This window comes from Pocillopora damicornis, chromosome 6, assembly GCF_964200805.1.
Source record: "Pocillopora damicornis chromosome 6, jaPocDami1.2, whole genome shotgun sequence".
Lineage (NCBI taxonomy): Eukaryota > Metazoa > Cnidaria > Anthozoa > Scleractinia > Pocilloporidae > Pocillopora > Pocillopora damicornis.
Window position 1 is genome coordinate 8,949,675 of NC_142675.1, and position 21,352 is coordinate 8,971,026.

The window sequence follows — 21,352 nt, forward strand, 5'->3', positions numbered from 1 at the left end:
CTACATTTTTGTGACTTCTAAGCGTCCTTTTGAGTTTGATCTGTTCGGAATCGACTAGATGTTGACATAGGTATCATTGTTTTATCTGTACGTAAACGTGAAGCTGTAATATAAATTTGCTTATGAAAATGCGCATACCTTTTGAAATTTTCAGATTCGCTGGAAAACATGAGAAGAAACTTCAGAGACGCAACTGACAAGATAGAGATTGATATGAAAGAGGTGAAAGAAAAGCTTACTACTCTGACGGCCTCAGCTGAAAAAAGCGCACAAGAAGGTTAGTTGGTAGAAAGAGCTACTCACAGAAAAAAAGTTATGAAGAGCGACACTGTTTTTTTGAGTACATGACGCAGCTCTTGTGCATGATGACGGTAATCGCTGGATGTCGGCCAACACAGCATACTTTGGTACTTTACTGGTCTAAGGGCACACCCTGGCCACCACTCACACTTGTCATACATGAAGATACTCTATAATGTGTGAGATGCCACGGAATGTGAAATATTCTGCCCTGGCTACCTCTCGGATTTGATGGTGTTTTGACAGCACTCATACATATGTATGATCCTAGTCGAGATAGGTTATGGTTTTTTTTTTCGTATCATCTTTCTTATAATGAATCTAACGTCCTAGTAGCGTTAGATGTGACCCACGTTCTTCTCATTAAAATAACAAAATCCCTCCTCCGGTCATATTGTGTAGTATTCAATTCTACATGGGAAAATAGTTGAATTAGAATCGTCTTTAGTAAAATGGGCCGGAATAAGATGCAGGTGGTTATTTTACATTTCCTGAGGAAAAGACTGCAGGCAGAACCTCCCACTCCATTACAGACGGGTCTCTAGGTTTCCTTTGCGTTTTTTTTTTTTTTTAGCCTAGTAAAACACAGCAGTGTAGTATAACTCATAATGTTTTCATTTTGGTTGGAACTAGTCACATATTTGGAACGTTAATCTAGCGTTATGTGTGAAAAATTAAGAATTAACCCAAATGTCGACAGTGTGTTTTCATTGGCAGTATTTTTGTCTGTTCGGGGGTACCCGTGTACAACTGCTGGAGTGCATTTTTGTGATTTCTAAGCGTCTTATTGAGCTTGATCCCTTCGGAATCGAGTAGATATTGACATAGGTGTCATTGTTTATCTGTGATGTAACTGTGCTTATGAAATTGCGCTTATCTTTCTTACCAATGCAGATTCGCTAAATGACCTCAGAGATACAACTGAGATGATAGAGATTGAAATGAAGGAGGTTAAAGAGACGCTTTGTAGCCTGACGACCACAGTGGAGAAAAGTACAGATGAAGGTTGGTTGCTAGAAATAGCTACTCACAGATAAACTGAACTATCAACAGGGATTCCGTTAACTTGAGTACAAAACAAATCTTTTGAGCATGACCACATTATTCGCTTGATGTCGACTAATTTAACACTTTTCAGGTAATGTATTGTTGTAAGAGCACGCCTTGGCTACTAAGATAAACCTACTCTGGCTACAAATGAAGATACCAGGTAATGTGTGGGGTGAATGAGATGGCAGGGAATCTCAGGCTACCTCTCAGATTGGATAGCTTTCTGACAGCACTCATACACATTTGGCCGAGAAGGGTTATTACCTTATTTTAGTTTTACTTTTGTTAAGGACATAACGAATCTAACTTCCTAATTCGTTAGATTTTACCTGCATATTCTTGAAAAGACTAATGCAATCCTTCCTCCACTCAAATTTTTTGTAGAGTATTCCATTTTACATGGAAAAAATTGCTGAATGAGGGCTGTGTTAGTTAAAAGGGACAGGAGAAGGCGTATGTGGTTATTTTAATTTTCCCGAGGGAAAAACTGTGAACGAAACTTCACAATGCATTGCAGGCGGACCTCTGGTTTGTTCTAGCGTTTTCCTTTTTTTATGATTAAACGACGTGAAAACGAGGGCGGAAAAGCGTTCTTTGGTTTTTTTTTATTAGTTCTTACAATGTCCCATTTTTACCGTCAAAACTCTTACTCAGACTATCGGCTCCAATGATATCAATATTTATCTCCCGAGTTTCACTATTAGAAACCGCTGAAGCCGCGCCATAAGTATTTTTAGAATGTTGTATAAAATTTAAAAAAACAACAACGACAACAGAGGAAGGGAAAAGGATCTATTTAGTTAACTTTTAATGAATATAGCGACTCTCACTCGGACTAAAAGTTCCAATGTTATTCCACGAAAGGGTCTCTTGAGAAAATGGTAGGCGAAATGGTAAAGATGGACAGCGAACTGAAAGAAGTGAAGGAAAAGCTGTGTACTTTGACATCCTCAGTGGGAGAAAGCAAGGATGAAGGTCAGTTGAATTATACACTAAAAGTTATCGTGCTTAACCGCAAATTTCGCCGTATTCAACATGGCCTGTATGTGAGAGAGGGAGAGATCATCCTATGTTAAAGAGATTCAGTTTTTCAAGTTAGACAATCTCTGGAATAATCTCTGCGGTGTACTTTCATTCCCTCCAATTGTTCAAACTTTCACCCGTAATTAGCCTGGAAAACTTTGTATTTTGATTAGAGTGGAGAACGAAATAAAACGAAGTACAGTTTTAACGAAAACATTGGCATTAAGTTCGGCTCGATGTTAGAAATTAACAGAGCAGGTTCCACTGCATTTACAAGCCAAATAGCTTTTGGTCAGTAAATTGACATGAATCATACATTGATACCTTTTTCATCGTCCAAGTAATTTCTTAGGCAGTGGTGTCGTATTCGTTCACTAATTTAAATTCAGTGCCGAATACCTAGTAGCATTAGTTGTAATCTGCATATTTCTGAATAAAATAACTAAACCCTTCCTGCGCTCATATTGTGGAGTATTCAATTCTACATGGGAAAATAGTTGAATGAGGATCGTCTTGATTAAAATAGGTTCCTAAGGAAAGGACTGTAGGAAAAACCTCCCACTTCATCGCAGGCGAGCCCCCGGTTTTCTGCAGTACTTTTGATGAAACCGCGTGACAAAGAAGGCACAAAGGCGTTGTTTGGTTTCCATTTATTTGTTCGTAGTATCGGTATATCCCGAAAAAGCCTTTCTCAGACTACGGCTCCAATGATATGAATATCTATCTCCCGAGTAATTTATTTTACGACAGAGTTTCACCGTCAGACACCCTTGAAGCCGAACAAACAGAGTAGATTTACCTGAATTCATAATCTAAATGGCTTTTAACCAGCCAGCATGAATCATACACTAAAACCTTTTTGCATCGTCCGAGTAATTTCTTTGGCAACGGTATCGTACTCATTCACTTATTTAAATCCAGTGCCGAATACCAGAGAGGCACCACAATTTTCAATGCTGCATTCATCAGATTTCTTACTTATTTTGCTACTGCTAGGTATTTTTGATCTAACTGAGCTTATCAATGGAATTCGCCAGCTGTACAAGACTCGCGAGGGATGGCTCTCACCATTTCCATGGTGTGAAGAGTTTCAGTTTTTTCTTGGCAATATTTTTACAAGGCTCAAAGTGGTCAGAAGAAAGAAAACGAGAGGAGAAATCACTGACGTATTTGTTGAGATGTCGTCAATACTAGACCCGTATGAAGAGTGTTCAGCGCCGAGAACAGTGTTGATTGAAGGAGAACCTGGTATGGGAAAAACCACCTATTGTAAAAAGTACGCTTACGACTGGGCCACAAAACAGCAAGAACCTCAGGGCTGCGGCCCAACAGCATTTAAAGTGGTATTGTTACTGAAATGTCCAGATATCCATTCTGACGTTTGGGAAGCCATTGATGATCAGCTGCTGCCCCGAGACATCGATGAAGAAGTCAAACAACAATTCTTTCACTTTATTCGTGAAAATCAGTCCAGCATTTTATTGATATTGGATGGATTGGATGAGTTATCGTCCAGTAAATTGTCGATGTTTTACGAACTAATTGAAGGAAGAGTACTCCCCAAATGCCACATAGTTGCAACAGCAAGACAAGAAGCTGGAAAAGAGGTGAGAAAATGTTGTGACGCGCTGCTTCAGATTGAAGGATTCACTGAAAAGCATGTGATAGAATTTGTCACCAAGTACTTTAAAGAAAGGACGGATTTAGCCACCAAGCTCTCGCAACGGATGTCGCGAGATAAAAACCTGAGAGAAATAGCGGCCAATCCTCTAAACACAGCACTTCTTTGCCTTTTATGCGAAGAGTTTGAGGGCACACTCCCCGAAAGCAGAGCTCAACTGTACTTGGATATGGTTGAATGTGTTTTGAGAAGATATAGAAAAAGGAAGGGACTACTAGAAACGATCGAAGACTTGACAAACCATTACAAACCGCAATTGAATCACCTTGGAAAGGTAGCGTTGAATGGTTTACTTGACGATAAGTTTAATTTTAATGAAAGTGACGTGAGAAACCATGCAAAAGACCTGACTGAATTTGGATTTCTGTCAGTGCAGCCTGGTGGCAGCAAACTTAGACAAACACTGCATTATGCCTTCTCACATAAAAGTTTTCAAGAATTCTTTGCAGCATTCTTCATTTGTTCTCAGATTAAAAGCAAGGAAATGAAACCTGGAGAACTACTTTCCGATCCAAGGTATTTCGTTGAACTTAAACAAATACTTTTGTTTTCGTGTGGAATTTTGGCCATGAAATGCGACGAACAAGTTGTGGCTCTTGTAAAGAGTTTAACAAATGAAGTCAACAAAAATAAAGGCCGTGGTGCAAAAATTGTATTGGAGGCCATCAACGAATGCAAAAGAGAAAAAAGTGATTTTCACTCGCATTTATCGAATTCGTTTGGAACTGGTTTGAATCTGACCAATTTGTATTTGTTTGACAATGGTATTAGGGATGCGGGTGCTACATGTATTGCTGAGGCAATCAAAGTGAACAAGACGCTAACCAATTTGAATTTGCGAAACAATGGTATTAGTGATGCGGGTGCTACATGTATTGCTGAGGCAATCAAAGTGAACAGGACGCTAACCAATTTGGATTTGTCTTACAATGGTATTAGGGATGCGGGTGGTACATGTATTGCTGAGGCAATCAAAGTGAACAAGACGCTAACCAATTTTCATTTGCGAAACAATGGTATTAGTGATGCGGGTGCTACATGTATTGCTGAGGCAATCAAAGTGAACAAGACGCTAACCAATTTGTATTTGTCTTACAATGATATTAGTGCTGCGGGTGCTACATGTATTGCTGAGGCAATGAAAGTGAACAAGACGCTAACCAATTTGGATTTGTCTGACAATGGTATTAGGGATGCGGGTGCTACATGTATTGCTGAGGCAATCAAAGTGAACAAGACGCTAACCAATTTTCATTTGCGAAACAATGGTATTAGTGATGCGGGTGCTACATGTATTGCTGAGGCAATCAAAGTGAACAGGACGCTAACCAATTTGGATTTGTGTGACAATGATATTAGTGCTGCGGGTGCTACATGTATTGCTGAGGCAATCAAAGTTAACAAGGCGCTAACCAATTTGGATTTGTCTGACAATGATATTAAGGATGCGGGTGCTACATTTATTGCTGAGGCAATCAAAGTGAACAAGACGCTAACCAATTTGGATTTGTCAAGGAATGGTATTAGTGCTGCGGGTGCTACATGTATTGGTGAGGCAATCAAATTGAACAAGACGCTAACCAATTTGGATTTGTCTCATCAACTTAACAACTTCAAAGTAGATGGGCATTGCTTTTAAAGTAGGTAGGTACCCTTGAAAATTGAGGGTCGAAGGCCCGAACCTCTAGGGGGTTCAAGGGGCATGCTTCCCCGGGAAATTTTTAAAAGATAAGTCTCACAGAAACGCATTTTCTTGCAGTCTGGAAAAGAAATCTTACAATGATGCATACTTAATCTATTATAATAAAAAAGAATAGTACTCTGGGAGAATTTGTTTATTTCACTGTTGTTTTTGGAGCCTCTTTTTATCCTACAGTTACAAGTTAAAGGCCCATATTCAACCTTGATGCAACGCGCGCCGCGACCCAATTTTCTGTAACACGGAATTCCCAGATCTCTGAAAGGTATCCAGTCACCTCGCCACCAAGCAGACTCGCCACCAGCGAAGTCGCCACTAAGGAACGATCTCGCCACCAACGTACTCGCCACCAAGCGAAGTCTTCTCGCCACCAACCACCAATAAAGAGATTAGTCGAGGACAGTAGGATGTTCGGCTGATAAGTCTGTACTCAAACTTTATAAACGTATGTTGTCGAAAGCACGTTCGAAACCGATAAGTTTGTTCGCTTATCTGTACTCAAACTTTATAAACGTATGTTGTCTAAAGCACGTTCGAAACCGATAAGTTTGTTCGCTTGTCTGTACTCAAACTTTATAAACGTATGTTGTCGAAAGCACGTTCGAAACCGATAAGTTTGTTCGCTTGTCTGTACTCAAACTTTATAAACGTATGTTGTCGATAAGTTTGTTCGCTTGTCTGTACTCAAACTTAAAAAACGTATGTTGTCGAAAGCACGTTCGAAACCGATAAGTTTGTTCGCTTGTCTGTACTCAAACTTTATAAACGTATGTTGTCGAAAGCACGTTCGAAACCGATAAGTTTGTTCGCTTGTCTGTACTCAAACTTTATAAACGTATGTTGTCGAAAGCACGTTCGAAACCGATAAGTTTGTTCGCTTGTCTGTACTCAAACTTTATAAAGGTTGGTGGCGAAAGCACGTTCGAAACCGATAAGTTTGTTCGCTTGTCTGTACTCAAACTTTATAAAGGTTGGTGGCGAGAAGACTTCGCTTGGTGGCGAGTACGTTGGTGGCGAGATCGTTCCTTGGTGGCGAGTTCGCTGGTGGCGAGTCTGCTTGGTGGCGAGGTGACCGGTAACCCTCTGAAAACCTTCTAATATCGTCTTTCTCAAGAGCCACCCTGAACATATAGTCAACAGTTTTACGGTAAATACATTCGCCGTTTGTCATTTCACAGTTTCCTTACAGTATTTTGAATTTTGTCTTGAAGAATCCAAAGCAAATTTTTTTCGTGTCACGCTTGGATCTCTTCGTACTCTATGAAGAGTCGGCGAAAAGGACAATATTCAAATTTTTTCACTTTCTAGAAGCGCTCGAGGATTCTAAATGAAGACAAAATACTTCCCATAGAAACTGGTATTTCCCAAAGAGAAATATGGAAAAATATCAGACTGGGGGACGTTTAGTTTTTTGAAGACCGTGTTCGGTAGTGTCTGGTGAAAATTTTCTTAGTGTCACGCTTGGATCTCTTCGCACTCTGTGTACAAGGTCAGCGAAACGGAGAACGTTGGCATTTTTTCACTTTTTAGAAGAGCTTGAGGATTGTAAATGAAGGTAGAATATTTTCCAATGAAAAATTAGTATATTTCAAAGAGAAATATGGAGTTGTTTGAGGACCGTGTCCAGCTGTGTCATTGAAATTTTTAAGTGTCAAGCGCTTGGATGGCTTCGTACTCTGTGCAGACTACGGACCGCAGACCGGGCACAAAATGCAGACTGAGAATTTGTACTGTTTTTTCGTCTGATACGTGTTAACATGGCATCTTACAACTCACCGAGCGTCACGCAAGCGCTTTTCCGCGATCATCTTTCACGATTATTTGCACTATTGTGGAATATTCCTTGCCTGTCTCTTGATCACAATCGTTCTTAATTTTTTTCAAGCCTCATTTAGTATTCTCATTTTGCGCGCGAGTTGGTTGGCGTGATGTTTGTACAGAATTTACCAACTTACTGGAAGTAGATGTAGAAGTAAATGGATGCCACTATTGAATATTTAACCTGCGCAATCTTCGAGAAATTCATCTTTTTAACCGATATGTGTTCATTTTGTTGACAAAAATGCGAACCAAGACCAAAACTTTTCCTTCGACTTGATATATTTTCAACTTTCAGAAGTGTACCCACACTGATTTTCACGTCGTATATCGTTAATTTTTTACATGAGAAACCGGAGAATTTTTATAGGGAAAAGCGAAGCGTTGCCCTCGTGACTGGCCATTTGTTAACTTTTTTGGTGGTTTTATATCTCTTTGGTGACTACGCAAATATTTCCAATGACACTGAGCAAAATTATATTATAATAAAAAGGAAACTGAAGACCGTCTCATATGTTACTTTGCAAGGAGCCAGGTAGGAATAGATTGTTTGGTGACTGCACCTAAGATATCTTACAAGAAAGCAGGAAGAAGGTGATACTTATGCAATCAAAGAGAACTCACAGGCTGAAACTAAAATAGAGAATATGGCTAGAACGATTATGTGGTAAACTGACATTTACGTTAATTAACTTATCATATTGCAAGGTTTGCAATTTCGCGTGGCTAATTTTCGCAAAAACCTTTCAATGCAGGTCACCGCCGCTTGGTTAGCATAGGTGGTCGAGTCCTGGCTATCGTGAGGGAATTAGAGGGTTCAAGCCTTAACCGGACACACGCTCGGGGTCTTAAAATAACTGAGGAGAAGGCGTTTCCTTTGCTATGACGTCTGCAAACGGTTAGCTGTTCTAGTCTTCACCGAGATGGACGATAGACCACGCGCCCCTTGTCCTGAATCTTCCCTGTACTGTCTTAGGAAGGGGACGTTAGAGAACCCACCCACTTTTCGCAAAGAAAAGGGGACGTAACTTCGGTTGTTGTGGTCTGACCTTGTTATTGTTTATAAATCTTTCAAGATCCTCCATAAGTATTTTCTTTATAGAGAGGTGGCATAATTAAGGTAGAGGAAGAAGAAGAAGAAGAAGAAGCATTTTCTGGGGGTGACCAAATCCTGTGGAACGTCAGAATGACGGAACATCTTCAGATAAAATGGAATGGCGGAATTTCCAACAATGCGAAATGACAGAATATCCTAAAACGCGGAACGAGGAGCACGTATTGAGCTGTAATTTTGGGTGAAAGATTTCTCATTCTAACTCGAATTACTACATAAGAAGACAATAACACTAAACACGATGTTTCAAAAGCTAGGACAACCCCTCTTGATAGATAATAAGGAATGTCCTGAAATAAGCAATCACAACGTCAATTAGTGCTGAGGGAGCTGTGGGTAACTATAAGTGTTATCACGTTATCTTCGTGTTGTCACGCGGGAGGAAATTATGACGAAGGAACATACTCCTAATTCCAAAATGGCGGCGGCCGATGAGAGTCTGGATCGAATAGCATGAAAACGAGGCATCGAGGGCCAAGTCTCATGTTTACGTATGTAAATTAATGGCAAAGAAAAAGCGCATCATGCCGCAAAATTGCTGTGTCCCTGGCTGCACTAAGAAAGTTTACGAAGAAGATGGTATTAAGATCTCTTACCACAATGTTCCTGAAAATAGAGATTTATTTATGAAGTGGATCGTTGCCATTCGAAGAGATGAGGGTAAAGATTTCAAGGTGACAGAACACACGAGAGTTTGCTCGCGACATTTCAAATCGTCAGATTATCTACCATCACTCACAGGCCGTAAAAAGAGTTTGAAATCCATGGCAGTCCCATCTTTGTTTCCTTGGAAGCAGGGTTCGCCGATCAAGCGAAAATCACCGAGGAAAAGAACTCTGATTTTGAAAAAAACCGCGACAAAATCACAGGAGACGACAATTGCGCCAGCACGAGTCGACAACTGTTCCACGTGCGATCTAGTGACATTTCAAGAATCTCGCGCTTCCTCCCCGTCAACACTAGCAGATTCGGCAAGCACCACAGTAGAAGAACCAGCTGAGGATCTGGAAGCTCTTATTTGCGAACTTAAACTTGAAAATGAACGGCTTGTCGGGGAAATCCGTAAAATCACTATTTCAAATAACAATTTCCAGTCGGAAGTAGAGGAACTTAAACGCCGGAACGATTCCTTGCAGTCAAGAGTGTTCTGCATTGAGAAATTTTTGCCCTCGGAGAAGGATGTCGCTTTTTATACGGGGTTCCCAAACAAATATGTCTTAGAAAGTGTTTTCGCGTTTTTAAATCCTGGTAAGAAAGGGGAAAATATAAATTACTGGCACTCGGATTCACCATGTGATGTCCCCTCCCCACCCTGTCAGAGGGATGAGGAAAATATTCCCAAGCAGGGTAGGCCACGCCAATTGAGCCCAAAGGAAGAATTCTTTTTGAACCTTTGCAGACTAAGGCAGGGGTTCAAGGAGGAGCATTTAAGCCACTTGTATGGAGTCTCACAGACAACAGTAAGCAGAATAATAATTTCATGGATAAATTTTATGTTCTTAAAATTCAGTGTAATTCCAGTGTGGCCATCAAGAGCAAAAGTGGATTTGTGCATGCCTGCTGACTTTAAAGACAAATACCCCTCAACTAGGGTCGTTATTGACTGTACTGAGGTACGATGCCAGATGCCCAAGAGTCTACGCCTTAACAGTGAACTTTTTAGTTCTTACAAAAACCACACAACTCTTAAAGGTTTGATTGGCATCTCACCAGGAGGTGCTATTACCTTCATCAGCCAGCTATACACTGGTCATATTTCTGACAGGGAAATTGTTACAAGATCAGGATTTCTGAATCTGCCTTTTAATAGGGGAGATTCTGTCATGGCCGATAAAGGCTTTACTATTCAGGACCTTCTACCCCTTGGAGTGTCCCTAAATATTCCACCTTTTTTGGGAAGCAAGGGTCAAATGAGCGCAGCAGAAGTTGTTGAGACACAGTCGATCGCTTCTGTTCGGATTCATGTTGAAAGGGCAATAAATAAAATTAAAAATTTTCATATATGGGATAGTGTAGTACCGTTCACCCTGTTTGGGGTTGTAAACCAAATGTGGGCGGTATGTGCCATGCTATGCAATTTTCAGAACAGTATCATAAGTGCATAACTTGTTTTGATAGCAAAATATTTATGTTTGAGGGAAAACTGAAAAAGGCCCTGGTGTTGAAATCTCTTGGCAAATGATTTTTTAAATTCAATTCTTATCCTTTTAGTTTTTATTTTGTATGTAAAATTTTCAAGAGGTAAGTTGTAAAATAACTTTTTGGGCTAATTAACAGCACGATGTTTGTTGAAATTGTGCTTTGCCACGTGATGTAGACACCGTAGAGACTTGCGCTATGATTACAAAATTGCAATCCAATATATAGTAATTTTGCAAATATTTTTCTATTCAATAGTCTCAACTGACACTGAAATATTTGCCAGTATTTTTTATTATTACAATAAATTATGATAAAAGGCCAGTTGTCTTTGTCAGGGTATTTGGTTTCTATAAAAAAAAAAAGAAAAAGAAAAAAAACTACAGTTGGCTCCCGATTACTTGAACCCTCAGGGAAATAGCAATGATTTGAGTTATCGAGGGTAAAAATCATATAGAAAATGACCTGAAGGAAAATGTAAATTACTTCGAGTTAGCGGTAAGTTAGAGAGGGTTCGTCAATTATCTGAGTCAAATGTAGTCTTGATTTCTTTACACATTTATGATCACGACTAACTTCATATGAATAGATCATGAGTATTCATTAGACAATAAAATTTGTAACATACTGCTTTGTATTTTTTGGCTATGTTTTACAGAGCAGCAACTGGAAGAAAGTGCTTGAAATAATAGTCACATAGTTTTCCACATAAGTTGTTCCAGTGGTCCTGATCAAACTTGATCCTCTCCACACTTAGTCCTTTACTAGTGTAAACAATAAAGTCACACCATGGTACCCCTGATAGGCCCATAAGTCTTTGCACCTGATCGTAGTAAACATGGCTTCTTTTTAAAGATGGCTTCCCATTTTTGTTTTCCATAAAGAAGCCAGGGTCATCACAAGCCTCGAGGGGAGTCACATGGAATTTCGACGATGGGCATTTTACCTCACCAAGCCCAAACCTGTCTTTGCAGCTCAAGTCAATGATTTTGGCATCTGGGGAACATCCTAAAATTGGAACCTTCGGAGAAACAAACAGTCCACTCTTTAACACTTTTACAGGTTTTCCCATTTTCCTCATATGTTTCTCATATTCCTTCAGTGCCACCGGCTCATACTTTTTGCCATGTTCTACAGCAGCTGAAGAAAATGTCTTCTGTGCTAAAAGATCTTCCACAAATTTGGTGTGGTTCCTCTGTCTTCGAGAAATTTTTCCAAAATTAGAGGCAGTGAATCTCAATTTTCTTTCTCGCATCCATTCCTCACAACTTGCTTGCTCTCTGGTTTTCTCTTCCATTTTGTTTGCCTCTATAACACCAACAGTCAAGCTCTTCAGCAGTTCCATTTCTTTAACAGTGAGGTTGTCAGGGGTCTGAAATGATCCGCAGAAATCATCCAATGGGAACGAAGGGTAGGCCGGGAATTCATTTGCTGTGCAGTGTTCTGTACAGTCAAATCCATCAAACAAGGTTACAAATGTGAAGTTCGATTCAGTAAAGGAAAGCTGATACGATCCAAATGACCCAACTGGGCATTGCCCAAAACGAGTTTCAACAACAGGTGATGTATCAATACTCGAGGGATCAACCACTTGAGTTATGCCAAGCGTTGAGCTATGCTGCTCAAGAGAATGTAGTAATTGTTCAAGCTTCCTCTTCTGATCACTTTCTCCCTTTCTTGCTTCTGTCAGAAGACAAGTTACTCCTGTTTTTTTGACACGTTCAGCATTATTTGCAGGATTTGAAACAACCACATCCATGACAGGCTGGGAGCGGATACCTTCTAGTCTTGATTTGTGCCAATTTTGCAAAGCTGATGTGCATGCACTGGTTGGATTTTCATCCTCCTCATCCTTCAAATCTCGCACATCTTTGCAATTATAAATAGTGTATTTGCAAACTTTTATCATTAAAGCCAGAATGTGATTGCAAAAACCAGATTTACCTGCAGCACAACTTGGCCCACAGTAGGCATACTCCACATTTCCTGTCACCATACAGAGTGCTAGTTTTAAGTTGTGCGGTGCTTCATTGACCTTGAAACTATGAAAACACTTAGCACGGAAGTAAAAATACCTCTGATCAGAGTGCGTTTGTATTTCATGCAAATACTCATCAGCCAGAAACTGCTTGGCTTTTTGTAATCCTGTGGGCAGCGAATAATGCTCACCATGTCGATGCTTTTTTCCAGAATCACTTATATGTTTCTCTAATTCTGCACGAGTAAACATCGGGCCTTTGGCAAGGGATGTACCCCATCCGTTCGCAGGAAAAGCGATGTTCTTTGTGTTGTCCGGGTCCGGCGGAGTCGACAAGTCAGAATCGGCGGATTCGGCTCTTTGGTCCTCAGTACAGACTCTGTTACGATTCTGTTTACGCCTTGTGTAGATAAAGTTTTCATCCGGATCCACAAGGAGATGAGCAACATTTGCTTGGAGGTAGTCGTTGACTCTGTAAAGGAATGAATCCAGTAAGATTCAAGGCCATAGCAACCACAGCAATGATTTGAAGTCAACATAAACACATATCTTACCGCTTGCAAAGTTGCGCTTTGGTCGATAATCCTTTACAGCTATCCCCGCGACATTTCAACCAAAACTTCAGCTCAGAATTTTTTAAACGATTCGGATCTCTTCCGTTTAATGAACTTCCCGGAATATCGTCTTCAGTTAAAAACGGAGGACCGTACACAAGAGTGTTTGCAAGAGACGCCATCTTCTGTTGTCTTTGGCGTTGGCCCTCGATGCCTCGCTTTCGTGTCAACTCGGCCCAGACCATCCGCGGTGGCCGCCATTTTGGAATTAAGCGTATTCATTCCTTCCGTGGTAATTAACCTCCCGTTGCACTGAATTATCCGGAATGAGGTTTGGTTTAATTTCATATTTGATCACACTTCTTAGTGTCATTCACTTCTCAGGTAAGTCACTGTCCAACAAGTTAAGTGTGTTACTGTAGACACTGGTTTAATTCATCAGACATGCTAACGAAACTGTGGTGCTGCGCCGGTGGGAGAGTATAACAAGGTAATTTAGTGTCATCAAGTGAGTTAATAACGGAAATTGGCCGCCGTGAAGAGTTTCAAAGCTGACGTTTCGAGCGTTAGCCCTTCCTCAGAGCTTCATTTAGTCGCTCTGATGAAAGGCTAACGCTCGAAACATCAGCTTTAAAACTCTTTACGGTGGGCAATTTACGCTATTAACTTAGTGATAATACTAAATTAGCCAGACATACTAGCGGTTTGGTCCTCAATTATTCCGTAATTGTAGGACCACAGGAGTCATACATGAATATGTCGCCCTTATGCACATTGTTCAACCATCGGTCTCATTTACAAAGCCAGAGGAGCTAGAAAGAGTTAGCATCAGATTTATCGAATGGTTGACAACCAGCTGAACACAGAAACCAAAACGGCTGAGGGGCCTCTCGTCTCAATAAACCAACTTAAGCTCGTCTGGAACGCTTCATGCGTGACCTTACTTCTTTTGCGGATGTAAACCTTCATAATCAAGGAAGTCTAACACCTTATCTAGAAAAATAATTGAATATTTCAGTTATGAATGATTGTGCTAGAAACTTAAAATCTTTGCATAATTGTCGTTATGGAGCTGACCTTGATTTCTTCGTGTCACGTTATCGAGAGGGAACTAATTTACGGCATTCATCTTAAGAGTAATGAAGCGGATTCCCTCTGCATGCAGTACTTTTAGTTGAAATTTATTTCTGAGAAGTGAAAAAGAAATCATTATTAGCTCACTTCATTTAATTAAGCTCAAGTAGGTTCATACCAGGTAACCAAAGCATCAGTAGGAATATTAATATCGTCATAGAGTCTTAAGTTTGTTGAGTATAATTTCGTCATTCGTTTATATTTAGCTTGTACTTTTGTAGTTACTATATGAATTCAAAGGCCGAAGATATTTAGGGGTAAGCTGCCACGATGAGTTCCCAAGTGATTAATATTTGTGACTGTCTTGTCTAACTTCCGGCAGTGAACGTGCTTAATTTGTCTTCTGAACTTGATATGAACCCACTCGAAAGTTCTTATTTTGATTTATGCAGTCGAAGATTGATTCAGTTGTTCGGAAACATTAACTACGTCGTTGTTCATTTGTGAGATTCTCGTAAAAGTGTCTGGGTTAGTGTTCTGAAATCAAAAGTTGGATCTTCCATAGTCAGTTGACCAGCAAGCCCACTCCTGCCTAGCGATAGCGAATTTATATGCATGTAGTTTAGATTTTACTTAGACTCAGACAACCAGAGTTACCCAGATTGAAAATAGGTGGGAAAAGCAGAGCGGATAGAGAAGTGCAGCGTACGCTTTAGGTTTAAAGGTCTTTTTTTTTAAAGTACAAAATAACCAAATGCACAATATTGCATTCATAACCATTACAATTCCTCAAATTTGATCGGCGCATTAGCTGCTTTATTTTTCAAAAATCATTCTGTGAAGCTGTAATCGGACAATGTAGTCGGACAGTTGGCTGTAATCGGACACTTGTAGTCCGACAGCTGAAGCAGCCAATCATACTCAATCCATTCAGCCAAATCCACCAATCACAGAATAATCACAATAACCATAGCAACAACCACTTATCCTAAAAACAACTGAGGAATTTTCAAAATGGAGAAGTTTTTTTTTTACTTTAGAAATTGTCTCTACCTGAGATATTTGGCCCAAATGTATTTTGCTGTTTTCGGAAATTGTAACGGTTAGGATCAATTGGTACTTTTGTCGATCACTCATGATTACAAACCGAATTGGATTTCACCCGGTCCCATTACCATCATTTATCGCATGAGTTGGCAAACAAGTTTTTCTTCAATATCTCGACATAGAAGCCCGGAAGCTGCATATTGCATATTTTTTTTAATTACCTTCTCATCCCTATCCAGCTGTAACTTAGACATCTAACGGAGAAGTTTTCCTGTTTTAGAACCACATTAAAACGTCAAATCTGAATTGATTACGGAAATTATAACTCTTGGCTTCCCTTTATGAGAAACGCAGAAGATGTTGTCGTTTGTGCACATGCCACTGAGTCAATCGCCACGCAACGAACTAGACTTATGGAGTCGTTAATCAAGAGCGTAACATTTTTGTTTTGAGTTAACCAGCAGAATATTTGAATTGACAAACTTTTATTCCACGCCGTTCGCAATAATGATCGAGTTATTACCTTTAAATTCCCATGAAGCCATTTCGGACACTTTCTGCAGCTCGTGACAGCTTTTTGAGGTACCGTATACACCGTGAAATAGTACTATGAGAAACACAGATGTTTATTATTAATATACTTCAAAACTTCTTAGAATGTCAGCGTCCATCGAACAAATTTGAAATATTGTGGAAAGTCGCCCAAAATTCGTTTTTACTCCTACTTTCATATTTTGTAGCCCAATATGTTCTAATAATTTTGGTGTAGTTTTTTTGTGAAAATATGTTTCAGTTTTCGAGACCTGACTTTTTTCTTTCGACCGCTCAAATATGCAAATTTTCACCGTGAATATTACCCGAGTTGTGTGAGCTCAGGTAACGAATATACTAGACCTACGGTATTTCTGTCAAAATAATACTTTGTTTTATCATCTAAACTTAATCCCCTGTCATTATTGAAGCTGGCAAAGAAATTTTTTTTGGTGAATATTTTTGTCCGACATACTTTTCCTATGTCGAAAAGTAGCATCAAAACAAAGACAGTTTTAACAATGACTGATACGACAGAATCTACTGAGCTTCAAGCTTTCAAAAGACAAAAGGATGGTTACAAAGTTACTTTAAAAATTTCCTTGTGTATTTGTGTTGTTCTATCTTGAGACGAACCGAAACTCCAGCAAAATTTACTTGATAGCGACTATGAAACATACATGGTGTGCCTACTTGTCGCCACCGTTAACTGGCATAAAACACAACAATTTGTACAAAAAATCTAACATAACACTCTTACCTTGTTTATTTATGATTTTATTAGCCGTTTTGATTAATGTATTACGCCTGGGAATTCATTTTTTCACAGGAGCCCAGGTTTTCCGTTGTGTGTTCCCCCTCCCCTATTTATATCATAAGCTAGTCATGCAATAATTGATACCGACATAAATGAATTTACCATGTATAAAGATTTATGTTTATGTTGAATTGAAAATATTAGAATATGTGCTTTTTTTGTCACTAGTCGTTGTTTCAGCGGCAGCGAAGCAGTTAAAAGCGGGTTGTTTCTTCAACGCTATTGAAATTTATAGTATTCAGACAGGCTAGCAAAGCGTGATGCTCTGGGAATAAAAACTTTTAGGGGCCTTTTACATGATATCTGAATACGTTTTGTTCAAGAACGAGTTAATATCGGTTACCACATGATACCAGACCACAATTTATTCGATACTAATCGTTTCTGAGTGAGTTTTTTTGGGTTTTTCATTATAGAACGAAACACTCATTCTGGACGACCTTTTCTACCGGTTTCCTGTAAACGCGGTACGACTCTCATATTGGTATGAACCCACTTTGGGAGCGAGGAAAGCATAGAAAAAGGCAGAAAAGGACATAAATACTTGTTTTTACAGGCTAAATTAATATGAAATTAATTTCTTTTCGGAACGAAACTTACTTTTGAATTATGTAAAAGCAGGAGTAATGGGTTCCAGGTAAAAGTACCTCAGGGACAGATGGTTAGATTTTTGAGGAGAGGGGGGACTGGGGCAAATCACTTTTTTTTTCACTACGGAACAAATCTCATTTTTCGTTTTTAGGTGCTGACGGGGTGGCCAGGGGGGAAGGTGATCGGAAATGGGTGAGGATGCTTGTGTCGTACCTTTTAGGAGTCAAAATCAGCGACCTGGTACCTTTTACGATGTCTCAAACTTTAGTGGACCACCAAAGACCTAGCTGGTACGTTCTAGGGTGTTTTTCGCTTAATAGAAATACCTGAAATAAGCATTACTAGGACAATTTTAATGATCTGACTCAAGCACATCGATAAAGGAGTTTATATTTTTGGGATTTTTCGGTTTTTTGTTTTGGAATTGGCACTTTTTAGGGGTAGACATCGATTGTTGCCACTCCCACACGGATAAGACTTAAGTACCTTTTATAATTTATAGCAGTCGTTTTCGAAATTCCGGGCGCGCACCCCCGCCCTCTTATGTAAAGGGGTCCCCCAGGGGGTGCTGATACGAGCAGCTCTCTTGAAATCTAGCAAGGACAAATTTTGGTGTGATTTTTGGCGAAGAGAAACAAGTTTTATCAGTGTCTAGTAGCTAGTGCGGAAGGGCCCTTTACCACCGTGTGCATAATTAGGCGTCCCCCCAGACGGCGGAAAGCCAACAAAGTGTTTAGACATTGGTTCAGAAAACTCCGCCTCTGTCTGGATTTTTGGTAGCCTATGGACCAATTCCCAATCGAGACTTAAGTCTGACGTCACGCGTTGCTCACGGTGGTAAGTAGCCTACTTACTGAAACCAGATTGTACGAATTTTTCAGACATCTTGAGTTCTGTTAGTGATACAAGCTTGCCAATTTCACTCTCGGCTTTTGGAATCGACTTAACCCTACCTTTACCATGACCGGACACTTCTTTTGGCACACTACATCTGCTACTGGAACCACGACTCCACCCAACACCGAGATTTGATCTATGAGTGCGGCAATCTGTAAAATCATCGACGTATTTTGGCGTCTCGAAGATGTCGGCACGCGACAAAATAAGATCAACTTTATTTTCTGGGTCTGAAAACTTGCAACTCCGCATGTGAATTGAAATGTCTTTCTAACAACCACGTAAGGGAACGACTTGAGATATACAACTTCGGTCTTCTCGATAACTAAAGTTCCACCAGCGAACGATTTAACTGAACAGCAAATCTCCATGTTAGCATGTAAGATGAGACCCTTATGAACAGATCAGTTTGTCAAATTGACTATTGTAACCATTCTCTGATTTCAGCCGGCAAAGGAACCATTGATAGATCTGGACATTTTAGTTTTCTGAATGCAGTAATTCCTGAAAGGTTTTTCTAGATGTCATGCAAAGAGGGAAAAAAACCATCTCTTGATATTTCGGAAGTTGATTCATCTTTGAATTTCTGTGTCACGCTTGTCATGCAACTGATATAATAAGATAGAGAAGATATATAAACCGGAACCCCAATTTGGCTAGAGTGTGGTAGAGCATAATTAACGTGATCATCGAGACAGCTAATAAAATCCTAAACAAACAAGGTAAGAGTGCTATGTTAGATTTTTTTGGAAATTGTAATGATTTATGCCAGTTAACGGCGGCGACAAGAAGGCACACCATGTATGTTTCATAGTCGCTATCAAGTAAACTTTGCCGGACTTTGAGTTCGTCTCAAGATAGAACAACACAAATACACAAGGAAATTTTTACAGTAATTTTATAACCATCCTTTTGTCTTTTAAAAGCTTGAAGCTCAGTAGATTCTGTCGTATCGGTCATTGTTAAAACTGTCTTTGTTTGATGCTACTTTTCGACATAGGAAAAGTATGTCGGACAAAAATATTCACCAAAAAAAAAATTCTTTGCCAGCTTCAATAATGACAGGGGATTAAGTTTAGATGATAAAACAAAGTATTATGTTGACAGAAATACCATAGGTCTAGTATATTCGTTACATGAGGTCACGCAACTCGGGTAACGCTGTTTCTCTGATACATGCTGACATTAGCTCTTAAAATCTATTCTTTTAAATTTTCCTTTCGCTAAAACGTTCAAATTATAGTGTTTGCAATAAATCGACTACCAGCAGACGAACTTTTATTCTTTTATGACAGTTATATAAGAAGGACCCCACACCGGCTCTTAGCATCGCAGATAAGACGCAGAAATAACAGTGACCTTTGGAAAACCGCCACTCACAGTTCACATTGCACAGATAAATTGCAAGTTATAAAAATGCGGTCTATAATTCTTCAGAAGAGCTTTGTAAAGTATTTATTTGGCAAATTTTATGCTCTTCCTTTGTCGCTTCAGCTAAATTTATTTGAACGCAATCATCCGGTAATTTAAAATTGGCCGCAGAGTTTCTTTGTTTAATCCCCGAAAGAGTATCCGACTCTCTGTCTATGTCTTAATATTGAATACAATATTCTGATAAGGTCTATCTATGTCAATCTTGCTGGCCAAGCCGGTCTTTGGCAGGGTCAACGATGGAAACGTCAAAAGAACAGACGTAAAGACTTATGAGAAGAAAGGAAGTTTTGATTGGGATTAAGTCACAACTACGAGCATGGCCGGGTTTTTAAGAGTGGTGGTGGGGGGGGGGAAGGGACGGATTCCGGCCCTTCAAAATTTTGAAAATATAAGAAGACGAACGCATCATTCTTGTAGGAAGATCAGGAAACAGGGAAACGAATTGGTTTAAACTAACATCACTCTCCATGTGAAGATTTGACCCGAAGAAAGCGCAGGTACATACAGAAAAATAAAGTTATTCAATCTTTAACTTAAACTTCAGTAATCGGTTGTTGACGTACGGTATTTCACACGCGTAAATGTGTATAATTATGAAAATTTTAACACGAGCCTTTGGAGGTAAGCGTTTGTTGAACATATATTTGATACATTAGCTACCTTTTTCTCTTTTCAGGACGGTTGCTCAGCCTCATTACGTGCCCTGGGCGTAATTATTTCGTTTGAAGCACTGTTGTCGAGAAGATCGTGTGAAGGGTGAGTCGATCCATGAAGTATGAATTGATGCGCACTAAAAGGTTACTTTATTTGAATTTCATACCTTGGCAAGGGTCTGTATTCAGACCAACCGTTTCTTTCGGCAGTCGACATTTCCCTGTCCCTTCGTAAAAGGACAGGGAAATGCTTTAGTTAAGATTGTGTGACAGTCTGAAGACATATAATTTCTCCGAGTAACTACATGTATAGTGGCGCGTAGTTTTAATTATTTCATTTTGTTCTTAGGAATTTTTTTTATATGATTCAGCAAGCTTATGATATCACTTAGGAATGCCTTTACAGCTGCAAGTGTAAGCTCGAATGTGGTTTCACGGTGTCCTAGGGGATTTGGACCCCCTCTTAGATTTGGACCCCCGGTCCAGATCCGGTAGCGGATACGGCCTCCCCGGCCCTAAACCGCTAACGAATATGGACCCCCTCCGCGAATTTGGACCCCCAAACAAAACTGAGTGAAAACATCATCCTTAACGTTCTAATAGAAATAGCTAAAACTTTACGTTCCAGTTCGTACTACAGTATGTTGTTAAATTCAAAACTTGCGTATCGTCAAGGCATGCGAACTGGCTGCTGGACACGACCTGTCGGATGTTTCTTTTGACCAAGGGAAATGCGCAAGCATTTAGTTTAATGTTTGGAGAAAGGTCGTTTCGAACCTTTTCCGCGACAGTCGAAAACCGCTACATTCAATACACTGATTTAGCAAGAGGACGGGAACGTCATTTCAGAACGGGAAAGCGCGCGAATAGTCTGCACATGACTATATTTCGACTTCCAGTGTTGGCGTTGCCGTTCTCCCCAATCGATCGTGTTTATGCTGGATTCCCAAAT

The 21,352-nt window shown here is 39.8% G+C and overlaps 3 protein-coding genes across 10 annotated transcripts in view; 2 read left to right on the forward strand and 1 right to left on the reverse strand.

Moving 5' to 3' along the window:
• LOC113664310 (uncharacterized) overlaps positions 1 to 8,433 on the forward strand; it is a 225,051-nt gene extending 216,618 nt beyond the window's left edge. For 5 of the 8 annotated variants that reach the window (XM_089210533.1, XM_089210532.1, XM_089210534.1 and 2 more), the window contains 4 exons: positions 155 to 277; positions 1,195 to 1,305; positions 2,215 to 2,325; positions 3,370 to 5,881. In XM_089210533.1, coding sequence (XP_089066659.1) covers positions 155 to 277; positions 1,195 to 1,305; positions 2,215 to 2,325; positions 3,370 to 5,693 — 2,669 coding nt within the window. In that variant the 3' untranslated portion in view covers positions 5,694 to 5,881. Of the gene's footprint in view, positions 1 to 154; positions 278 to 1,194; positions 1,306 to 2,214; positions 2,326 to 3,369; positions 5,882 to 8,326 lie in introns of those variants that run through there. The other 3 variants (XM_089210537.1, XM_089210538.1, XM_089210531.1) reach the window with 2 other exon arrangements.
• Positions 8,434 to 9,209: 776 nt separating this feature from the next.
• LOC149043815 (uncharacterized) lies at positions 9,210 to 10,790 on the forward strand. The gene has a single exon (XM_089210790.1). The coding sequence runs from the start codon at positions 9,210 to 9,212 to the stop codon at positions 10,788 to 10,790; it is 1,581 nt and encodes a 526-aa protein (XP_089066916.1).
• Positions 10,791 to 10,887: 97 nt separating this feature from the next.
• LOC149043816 (uncharacterized) lies at positions 10,888 to 13,628 on the reverse strand. Its single transcript, XM_089210560.1, has 2 exons — positions 13,357 to 13,628; positions 10,888 to 13,274 (listed from the first exon to the last, which is right to left on the reverse strand). The coding sequence occupies exons 1-2, from the start codon at positions 13,599 to 13,601 to the stop codon at positions 11,477 to 11,479; spliced, it is 2,043 nt and encodes a 680-aa protein (XP_089066686.1). The 5' UTR covers positions 13,602 to 13,628; the 3' UTR covers positions 10,888 to 11,476.
• Positions 13,629 to 21,352: the final 7,724 nt, after the last annotated feature.